Source organism: Salmo salar, chromosome 18, assembly GCF_965601325.2.
Source record: "Salmo salar chromosome 18, fSalSal1, whole genome shotgun sequence".
NCBI classification, from domain to species: domain Eukaryota; kingdom Metazoa; phylum Chordata; class Actinopteri; order Salmoniformes; family Salmonidae; genus Salmo; species Salmo salar.
The window spans coordinates 67,530,638-67,542,765 of NC_138308.1; the positions used below are offsets into that span (position 1 = coordinate 67,530,638).

Sequence of the window (12,128 nt, forward strand, 5' to 3'; positions counted from 1 at the left end):
AGGGCAAGTTGGTTAGGATTATCTATGAGGGTGCCCGTGTTTACGGCTTTGGGGTGGTACCTGGTAGGTTCATTGATAATTTGTGTGAGATTGAGGGCATCAAGCTTAGATTGTAGGGTCGCTGGGGTGTTAAGCATGTCCCAGTTTAGGTCACCTTGCAGCACGAGCTCTGAAGATAGATGGGGGGCAATCACTTCACATATGGTGTCCAGAGCACAGCTGGGGGAAGAGGGTGGTCTATAGCAGGCGGCAACGGTAAGAGAGGTGGATTTTTAAAAGTAGAAGTTCAAATTGTTTGGGTACAGACCTGGATAGTAGGACAGAACTCTGCAGGCTATCGCTGCAGTAGATTGCAACACCGCCCCCTTTGGCCGTTCTATCTTGTCTGAAAATGTTGTAGTTAGGGATGAAGATTTCAGAGTTTTTGGTGGACTTCCTAAGCCAGGATTCAGACACGGCTAGGACATCCGGGTTGGCAGTGTGTTAAAGCAGTGAATAAAACAAACTTAGGGAGGAGGCTTCTAATGTTAACATGCATGAAACCAAGGCTATTACGGTTACAGAAGTCATGAAAAGAGAGCGCCTGGGGAATAGGACTGGAGCTAGGCACTGCAGGGCCTGGATTCACCTCTACATAACCAGAGGAACAGAGGAGGAGTAGGATAAGGGTACGGCTAAAAGCTATGAGAATTGGTCGTCTAGGACATCAGAGAGTAAAGAGAGTAAAAGGAGCAGGTTTCTGGGGGTGATAAAATAGCTTCAAGGTATAATGTACAGACAAAGGTATGGTAGGATGCGAATACAGTGGAGGTAAACCTAGGCATTGAGTGATGATGAGAGAGATATTGTCTCTAGAAACATCATTGAAACCAGGTGATGTCATTGCATGTGTGGGTGGTGGAACTGAGAGGTTGGATAAGGTATAATGAGCCGGGCTCGAGTCTCTACAGTGAAATAAGCCAATAAGCCCTTATAAAGTCGAAGGTCAGAACCTTGCTCCGTCATCCCCCGTCACACACATGCATGGACACAAACACAAATGTGTACACACACACAATAAATGTATGTGTACATATACACGCAAGCACACACAAATGTATTACGTACACGCATACTCTGATTCTCTCTCTCACACACACACACCTCCTCGGACGGGGCCAGCTCCAACACCTCTGCTCTTCGGGGCCTTAAGGGTCCATAAATGGCCGCCCCCCTGCTCTTCTGAGACGCCCCCCGGCCAAGGTATAACAGTTTCTCACACCACTGCAGCTCTACGAGTTAAAAATTACTCCTGGCACACACACAGACACAAACACACACAGAGAGAATCTGACCAAAGCCCTTAGTGTTTTTATATTAAAGGCCCAGCTGATGAAACTAACACCATATAAAAGTCGGAATATTCACATGACAATCTGTCCCCAATTGGATGGAAACCTAGCTAGTAAGGTACTTAATTGTAACCAATAAATTATTTTATACTGATTTAAAATGGCTACATCGGGCGTTTAAACTAAATTGATTATGAGAGGGCACAGGTCAGAGCAGGTCAGGTCATACTGTCAAACACACTGAGAAAGGCCTACCATATTCTCATTCTCTTTTTTATTCTCTTTCCCTCCCTTCTCTTCTCTCCACTATCTAGCTTCCTAAGCTGATTATTGGCTTGCAAACATTTTACCATGAGTTTATGGGGTTGTTTAGGAGGCTAAGGCCCAGTGCAATTCAACCCAAAAGCCACAAATCATTCCACCTTAAGAATGCAGAAACAGAAATAACTTTGTAACGGAAATTACCAGGTAACAGTGATGACCAGATAACAGTGATGACCAGGTAACAGTGATGACCAGGTAACAGTGATGACCAGGTAACAGTGATGACTTGAAAAATGACCAAGTTACACACATGATTTGGTGACACAAACAACTTGGTAACAAAAATGACCAGGTAACAGACATGACCAGATCATTACACATACATAGACTAATGCTGTATTAGTATTACGCACCTCTACACTCTCGTTGACCTCAATCCCGCCGTCATTGTCGTCGTCCAGCTGTTTGTGGATGACCCGGAGGGCCTCCAGGCTGAAACGGTCTGCATCGCCCATGCATGGCGGCATCACCGTCAGACAGGGGTCTGAAGGAAGAGAGAGAGAGTTCAAAGGTCAAATATTAAAGGTCACTCAAGTTAAAGGTCGCTGGCGTGGAGCCGTGTGTATTAATCACATTTATAAACATCCATTTGGCAAGACATTGACAGATGTACACTGTAAATGATAAATTATGTGAACAAAACATGACATGCTCTTTCCATGACAGACTGACCAGGTGAATCCAGGTGAAATCTATAATCCCTTAATGATGTCACCATTTTACTGTCTGGTATGCCATTGCTATTCCACTCACGTGCCAAGACGCCACACTGTTTTCATTTCTGCGCCAGAGAATCCCCCAGCAAATGAGTCTATCAGAACCGTGTTTCCCTTTCAAAAGGACAGTGTGAGGCTAGGTCCGTGCCAATCTGTCTGTGCAAGCGACACACACACTCTAATGGAACACACATACTCAAGAAAGCATGCCTACGCATAGGCTATAAACACACAAAAACGTGCACACACACACACTATGCAAGACTGAATACAGTCGTGGCCAAAAGTTTTGAGAATGACACAAATATTACATTTCGACAAAGTTTGCTGCTTCAGTGTCTTTAGATATTTTTGTTGGATGTTACTATGGAATACTGAAGTATAATTACAAGCATTTCATAAGTGTCAAAGGCTTTTATTGACAATTACATGAAGTTGATGCAATGAGTCAATATTTGCAGTGTTGACCCTTCTTTTTCAAGACCTCTGCAATCAGCCCTGGTAGGCTGTCAATTAACTTCTGGGCCACATCCTGACTGATGGCAGCCCATTCTTGCATAATCAATGCTTGGAGTTTGTCAGAATTTGTGGGTTTTTGTTTGTCCACCCGCCTCTTGAGGATTGACCACAAGTTCTCAATGGGATTAAAGTCTGGGGAGTTTCCTGGCCATGGACTCAAAATATCAATGTTTTGTTCCCCGAGCCACTTAGTTATCACTTTTACCTTATGGCAAGGTGCCCCATCATGCTGGAAAAGGCATTGTTCGTCACCAAACTGTTCCTGGATGGTTGGGAGAAGTTGCTCTCGGAGGATGTGTTGGTACCATTCTTTATTCATGGCTGTGTTCTTAGGCAAAATTGTGAGTGAGCCCACTCCCTTGGCTGAGAAGCAACCCCACACATGAATGGTCTGAGGATGCTTTACTGTTGGCATGACACAGGACTGGTAGCGCTCACCTTGTCTTCTCCAGACAAGCTTTTTTCCGGATGCCCCAAACAATCGGAAAGGGGATTCATCAGAGAAAATGACTTTACCCCAGTCCTCAGCAATCCAATCCCTGTACCTTTTGCAGAATATCAGTCTGTCCCAGATGTTTTTCCTGGAGAGAAGTGGCTTCTTTGCTGCCCTTCTTGACACCAGGCCATCATATAAAAGTCTTCGCCTCACTGTACACCTGCCTGCTGCCATTCCTGAGCAAGCTCTGTACTAGTGGTGCCCCAATCCCGCAGCTGAATCAACTTTAGGAGACGGTCCTGGCGCTTGCTGGACTTTCTTGGGCCTTCTTCACAACAATTAAACCGCTCTCCTTGAAGTTCTTGATGATCTGATAAATGGTTGATTTAGGTTCAATTCCACTCTACACAATGAGTAAGGCATTAGCTTTTGAACAATAAACACACACACACACACACACACACACACACACACACACACACACACACACACACACACACACACACACACACACACACACACACACACACACACACACACACACACACACACACACACACACACACACACACACACACACACACACACACACACACACACACACACACACACACACAGCAATATCCTTGCCTGTGAAGCCCTTTTTGTGCAAAGCAATGATGACGGCACGTGTTTCCTTGCAGGTAACCATGTTTGACAGAGGAAGAACAATGATTCCAAGCACCACCCTCCTTTTGAAGCTTCCAGTCTGTTATTCAAACTCAATCAGCATGACAGAGTGATCTCCAGCCTTGTCCTCGTCAACACTCACACCTGTGTTAACGAGAGAATCACTGACATGATGTCAGCTGGTCCTTTTGTGGCAAAGCTGAAATGCAGTGGAAATGTTTTTGGGGGGATTCAGTTCATTTGCATGGCAAAGAGGTACTTTGCAATTAATTGCAATTCATCTGATCACTCTTCATAACATTCTGGAGTATATGCAAATTGCCATCATACAAACTGAGGCAGCAGACTTTGTGAAAATTAATATTTATGTCATTCTCAAAACTTTTGGCCACGACTGTAGACATGCACGGCTGAAAACATACATACAGCTGACAATGTAGTGTACACATGGACTCTACTCTATGTTCACAGCCCCTACACTCAGGAGAGTGACAAACCAGCTGGGATGTATAGAATGAGACAACCTTTCGTAGAACCGCATTCCACTCTACACAATGAGTAAGGCATTAGCTTTTGAACAATAACACACACACACACACACACACACACACACACACACACACACACACACACACACACACACACACACACACACACACACACACACACACACACACACACACACACACACACAGAGATCAGGGTTTGAAACAGTGCCCAACTGACCAAACCACTATGGTAAGCATCAAACAAGCATGATGGATTATGTTAATAAAACAATGAATCAACACAACAATTAGGTCCATCCATCTATCCAGCCAAGACGTCAAACAATATCTACCAGTCACTCACAGTCAAATCATTAGTAACAGACTGGCTTGCGTAGGGGTTTTCTGTTTTTGATGTAGGATCTTGTTACTGAAACTAGACACCTTAGTTAGATATAGTGTTGGTGCTTGGCAATGTGGCAGCTAATGGAGACTTTTAATTGGACCACAGCCCAGGCTGAGTCCACTGGGGAGAAAGCCCACAATACTTGGCAAAACTATTATTGGCAAGAGTGTGTGATTAGACAGAAACTTTTTAACTGGAAAAGAGACTTGATTGGAAAAAACTTCTGTTGAGGCTTCCATACCGTATAGACTGTATGTCATGAACACACTATGATATATAAGTAATACTTTCAGTAAATCATTGACATTATCATCAAATTAATGTATCTAAAATCACAGAATTAACCAAATGCAACTTTCCATGCAACTTGTCATGCAGACAAAAACATTTAAGGCTAAGCCTAACTAAATTGTGTTTTTACAAAGGTTATACAAACTATTTGCTTAGCAGACGTCCTCCCTCGCAGAAATTTACATATTTCTACATTTACATACCATCTATGTGATAGTGTGACAACAACCATTGCTCTGGTCTCAAATCCAACTCCCTCACCACTAGGTAAAAGCGTGAAAACATTTGATCAGTGTTATTTCCTGATTGTTGCTGGTTGAAAATACAATTTACACAGGACTTTCTAAATCAACAGGTTTGCATGGTTTCAGTTTGCCTGGTGACATCACCAATCAGCAAATTGGTTAATAGACCAATAACAAAGAGAGTTCCAAACCTCTCTGCCAAAAAGCTCTAGTTTTCCCATCCCCACTCAGACCACTCCCAGATAGTCCTAGAAAAATTATTGCTTGAGAAATATTTTTTTGGGGGGGGGCTAAAAAGCTATTTTTGCCCATTTTAATGGAAAACTATTACAGCAACTAAGTTTCCACCTACAGTTTTTATGTGAGTAAAGTCATACAATACAAAACAAAAATCACAACAGCGGTTCGGTACAATTTTATAAATGCCGACAGATTGTTTTTCGACATGTTGGGATCTTTTTGTGTCATAAAATGTATTATGCGAGAAATCCAGTGGAAACGCCTTAATGGTCAAATATTGATATAATAACCATCATATCGAAGTAAACTTGGAGTCACGCGATGATATGGTGTGTGTGGTCCTCCCACTACGACGCGGGAAATAATGCAGTTTATTAGGCTACAGATGAAATAACTTATGATGAACTTCACAGGGTGGTGAAAAAGCACAGTGATCTTGATGCTCCTTTCCAATAAATATCGAGGGTCTTATTCTGGTGACATGACGATTGATGCTTGACTGCCGTTTGACAAATACAATTATTCTCACTCTTAATAATCTCATTATGTAGAGTAGCCTACCAACACAGCCTAATGGCACTCTATCAACAAACTGTTGGCTAGAGCCCATGCCAAAACCAGATTAGGCACATTTGCTATTTAACGCAACAGTTTTTGTGACAAAACTATCCGTACAGTTGAAAATGCGATGGAAACACATTGAAATGTATATTATCATTGAACTTATGATTTTTAATTCTGTACGTGACAACATATGCAAAAAAGTACATTTTGTGTGCTCTACGTCATCACGCACTGGTGGGAATATTCGCATGAAAATCTGTCGCCAATTGGATGGAAACCGAGCTAGTAAAGTACTTAATCGTAACAAAAAAATGGGTGCATCAGGCCATTAAACTATTGATTACGAGAGGGCACAGGGCAGAGCAGGTCACGTCTTACTGTCAAACACACTGAGAAAGGCCTACCATATTCTCATTCTCTCGCTCTTTTTTTCTCCCCACTAGCTTCCTAAAATTATTGAGTTTATGGGGTTAAGGACCAGTTCAATTCAACCCAAAAGCCACAAAGCATTCCCACCTTAAGAATGTTTCTGATAGTATTCCTTCGCGAAGGCAGAAATAACTTGATAACGGAAATGACCATTTTTTTTAACATTTTAGTCATTTAGCAGACGCTCTTATCCAGAGCGACTTACAGTAGTGAATGCATACATTTCATACAATATCATACATTTTTTTTTCTGTGCTGGCCCCCCGTGGGAATCGAACCCACAACCCTGGCGTTGCAAACACCATGCTCTACCAACTGAGCCACAGGTGAGCCACAGGTAACAGAAATGACTTGGTAACAGACTTTATGTAGTGTTGTCTCTCTTGTCACGATGTGTGTTTTGTCCTATATTTTTATTTTATTTTTCTATTTTTAATCCCAGCCCCTGTCCCCGCAGGAGGCATTTTGCCTTTTGGTAGGTAGTCATTGTAAATAAGAATTTGTTCTTCTTTACAACAGGTTTTTAGAAATGTTTGCAAATGTATTACAAATAAAAAACAGAAATACCTTATTTACTTGCCTAGTTAAATAACAGTTAAATAAAAATGTAATAAAAAACAGAAATTACTTGTGATGACTTGAAAAATGACCAAGTAACACACATGACTTGGTGACTGACACAAACAACTTGGTAAAAGGGCTGGGAATTGCCAGTAACCTTACGATACATTATTATCATGATACTTAGGGGCCAATATGTTATGTATTGCGAGTCTCACAGTTATCACGATTCTAAAGTACCTTCGGAATGTATTCAGACCCCTTGAAGTTTATCACATTTTACATCCTTATTCTAAAATGGATGTATAAATATCCTTAGCAATCTAAACACAGTACCCCACAAAGAGAAAACAGGTTTAGACATTTTTGCAAATGTATTGCAAAAAAATATAAAAAATAATATGTACATAAGTGTTCAGACCCTCCAGTTTCCATTGATCATCCTTGAGGTGTTTCTACAACTTGATTGGAGTCTACCTGTGGTAAATTCAATTGATTGGACATGATTTGGAAAGGCACACACCTGTCTACAGTTGACAGTGTATGTCAGTGCAAAGACCAAGCCATGAGGTCAAAGGAATTGTCCGTAAAGCTCTGAGACAGGATTGTGTTAGGCACAGCTCTGCGGAAAGGTCAAAAAATGTCTGCATCATTACCCAAGAACACAGTGGCCTCCATCAATCTTAAATGGAAGAAGTTTGGAACCATCAAGACTCTTCTTAGAGCGGGCCACACGGCCAAACTGAGCAATCTGGGGAGAAGGGCCTTGGTCAGGGAGATGACCAAGAACCCGATGGTCACACTGACAGAGCTCTAGAGTTCCTCTGTGGAGATGGAGGAAACTTCCAGATGGACAACCATCTCTACAGCACTCCACCAATCAGGCCTTTATGGTAGAGAGGCCAGAAGGAAGCCACTTCTCAGTAAAAGGCACATGACAGCCCGCTTGGAGTTTGCAAAAAGGCACCTAAAGACTCTCAGACCATGAGAAACAAGATTCTCTGGTCTGATGAAACCAAGATTGAACTCTTTGGCCTGAATGCCAAGTGTCACGTCTGGAGGAAACCTGGCACCATCCCTACGGTGAAACATGGTGGTGGCGGCATCATGCTGTGGGGATGTTTTTCAGCGACTGGGAGACTAGTCAGGATCGAGGAAAAGATGAACAGAGCAAAGTACAGAGAGGTTCTTGATGAAAACCTTCTCCAGAGCGCTCAGGACCTCAGACAAGGGCGAAGGTTCACCTTCCAATAGGACAACAACCCTAAGCACACAGCAAAGACAACGCAGAAGTGGCTTCGGGACTAGTCTCTGAATGTCCTTGAGTGGCCCAGCCAGAGCCCGGACTTGAACCCAATCGAACATCTCTGGAGAGACCTGACAATAGCTGTGCAGCGACGCTCCCCATCCAACCTGACAGAGCTTGAGAGGATCTGCAGAGAAGAATGGGAGAAACTCTCCAAATACAGGTTTCCTAAGCTTGTAGCGTCATACCCAAGACGACTCGAGGCTGTAATCACTGCCAAAGGTGCTTCAACAAAGTACTGAGTAAAGGGTCTGAATACTTAAATGTGATATCAGTTTATGTTTAATCAATTGGCAAACATTTCTAAAAACCTGTTTTTGATTTGTCATTATGGGGTATTGTGTGTAAATTGAGGGGATTTTTTTTTTTTTTTAGAATAAGGCTGTAACGTAACAAAAAGTGGAATAAGTGGTATGAATATTTTCCGAATGCACTGTATATGTATTGCGATTCGATACTGCGATTTTGTGATTTGATGTTCCAAACATTAAGGTGATGATACCAGCATCGCAATAGTTTTTCCATAGCAAAAATGAAAACATGAAGCAGACTACTCTATTTTGTCCTTCAAAAACCTGCTGTATGTAAAATATTGTATGCTATAGCTTGGAAAATAAATAAAGGTTATTTTGGATGACATCCTAATGATGCTTGTTTCCAAAATTATGGTGGTTTTCCTAAAGAAGTTAAAGGGATACTTCGGCATTTTGATGTCTCTGCGTGTTGTTTGAAGGATGTTGCTTACTAGCGCAATTGCTAACTAGCGTTAGCGCAATGACTGGAAGTCTATGGGTATTTGCTAGCATAGCATTGGCTCGCGAAACTATGTATAACTTTCTTTATACTGAACACAGAGACATATAAATGGTATCTATGAGTTCATCTGACTCTGGGGAAGTAGATAAAGGGCCTCATTGCAAAATCCCGAAGTATCCCATTAAATCCACTGTGTTTTCTTTACTTGCCATGATACTGTCAAATATCGCAATACTGGTATCATCCCACCCCTACCAAACATATTGCTCACTATATGCCTACTGTAGAGAGACAAGAGAGAGCATGACAAAACAAGTTTTGATCAGTCAGGGAAATAAAAGTGCTGAAAGCATGTTGAGTCACTACATCTGACTAGTGCTAGCTAATGCTACCTACAGCAGCAAAACAAATTTTGCGATATGTAACTGTATTGATTTCTTTCCCCCATCACTACTTACCACTTCTCCTCACAGCACTTCCATTTCTACAAAGACATGCCATGTTGTCACCCAGAGGGAAGTTATCACTGTACAAAGTATTACAAAGCCCCCCGTAGGATTTTTTATACTACTATTTTGTTTTAGTTGAGCAACATTTTTGAAAAGTGTTCTGAATAGAACAATGGAACCTTCAGACTCTGACATCTCTCTGGGTTGGCCACCTGCTGTGATTTCAGAAAAACAAAACACAAAATCCCATTACCTTCCTCTCAGTTGTCATATTCTCAGCTTGTGTGTCTTGCATCATTCTCAATGTGTGTGTGACTGTTGTACTGCTACAATGGGGACATGTGACAGGAAATGAAGTGACCCATGGTGACACTGTGTTCAGGGAACACACACTAAATAGAAACACCCGTCAGAATACGACCCAAAAGGGGGTAAAATTAGAACACTGTGAGCTAAAAAATAGACCCTGGAAACCAGTTGTCAGGATGTGGCTTACCTTGTAAAACCTCAACAATGGCAGAGGTCTCCCGCTCACTCTCTCTCATACACACACACTCTCTCACGCACGCACACACATATGCATGCATGCATGCACACACACACACAACCATGAAGGCACCAGCTTGTTTCAAAGTAAACCATCAACAAAACGTATCCCACATTCATTTCTATTCCTCTGAAGTCCTGTCACTTTGTTACTACAAAAGCAGTTCTGCTGTGAATATGAAACTATGCAAAACACCTGCACTAAAATCTGCACTTCTGAAAATAATCTTCTGCATATGAAAACATTTGAATGTATTAAGTCCTTCAGACAAAAACCAGACAAGTCTCGTTCTGGGGTGCTGGTTGGGAAAGGTGTTAAACGCGGAGTAAAATAAGATGGTCTGTTAGTGGGTTTATGAGGACATGTTGTTTATGAGGAAAACTTCCTGGATGTAGAGGTCGCCTGTTGGCCCGCAGTCTCTGACTTCACAGGAAAATCAATAAGTTCTCGCAGACACCCAAATCATTCTGGGTGATTGGGCGACAGGATGAATGGAAAGAAAGAAGTCTATTTAGAGAGTGAATGGAAACTCTCGTTGAGGTCAGGTGATGTGTGTGTTGGTTGCTTGCAAAGTTTAGCTTCCTTTGTTGTCACTGGTGTTGCTGTGTAGTATGGTAACTGATTCAGTATGATTGCTATGCCTATGTATAACAAACATTTATTAGAGTTCTAATTTCCTTTCGTTTTTATATACTGCATGTTCAATTCCGTGGGAAGGTCAACCTCAGCATGTAGAAGTTAGTCATTTCCAAATTAAACCACGTTCATAATTATACTTTGCAAGCAACCAACACACACCTCACCTGACATCAACGAGAGACTTGAGTAGGAAATTGCATGCATTTTACCCATTACAGAGTAAGGAGGCCAAGTCTCAATCATATTTTACGGCTTTTAGACAGGGTTCACAGAGCTTGTTCTTCCACTCACAGCTATCCCCCAGTGTTAGTTATGAAGATGAAATGTTAAAGCAATACAGACCAAATTGAAGTGTCTTGAGTTTTGTTTGCATGTTCTACGATCTTGTAAAGATAGGGGGTTGACTGGGACAGACAATGTAACATCCATAACATTTTTGAGGAAACGTTTCTGTAAAACATGAACCTTACATCGGATCATCTTGAAACATTCTCTGTAAAGCCAACTTTGAACAAGATTGTATATGGTCCATAACTGGTTTCTCTATTTCCATAATTAGTATCCTTTTTCGGCATTATAATAAATGTATTCAATTTGGAAAGCGGTTTTCATAACAATCACAAAGTGCTTAAAAGCTAAAAACAAGTAAGCAATCCATCATCATGAGTAGCCTAGCTATAGTTGGCTAGGTCAACCAACACAGGCCAAGTCTGAGTGCCTGCATCCTCCAAATATGGAGAAGGACAGTTCATCATGGCTTGATCAGAGAAAGCTGGTCAGGGAGATGATTGATGAAGAGTCCAGTAACAATCTTGTATAGGGCTACTCTGTAAACCAGAGTCATGTAACTACTGGACTTCTCCTCCTTTACCATATTTGGCACCCTGCTCTGGGCGCCAGAAAGCTTACCACACACAGTTCAGAATAGTAGCCAGTCGTCCTTACTACAAGCTCTCTGCCTAAGCACTGCATTCCTCTCCTGCATCTCCCATTCCTCTCAAGCTTCAGGTGAATCTTCAATTTATGTTTTCAAAAGATCAGGAACCAGCAGTCAGTACAGTGTCCAGATGCATCATTCAAACAGCTAGCCAAGCCAAGATACAGTAGCTAGCCAAGCCAAAAAGAGTTGACCGGCCAACAAAAAAACGATCAAAAACCACCTTATAACACAATTAAAAACACTTAAAAATAACAAAACATTTACATGTTTAA

The 12,128-nt window shown here is 41.8% G+C and overlaps 1 protein-coding gene across 2 annotated transcripts in view; it reads right to left on the reverse strand.

The window, feature by feature from the left end:
* The window catches only part of LOC106577483 (stromal interaction molecule 2), a 105,546-nt gene that overhangs the window by 53,953 nt on the left and 39,465 nt on the right, over positions 1-12,128 (reverse strand). For both annotated transcript variants that reach the window (XM_014155506.3, XM_014155505.3), the window contains exon 2: positions 2,009-2,139. In XM_014155506.3, the coding sequence (XP_014010981.1) occupies positions 2,009-2,139 (131 nt within the window). The remainder of the gene's footprint in view (positions 1-2,008; positions 2,140-12,128) is intronic.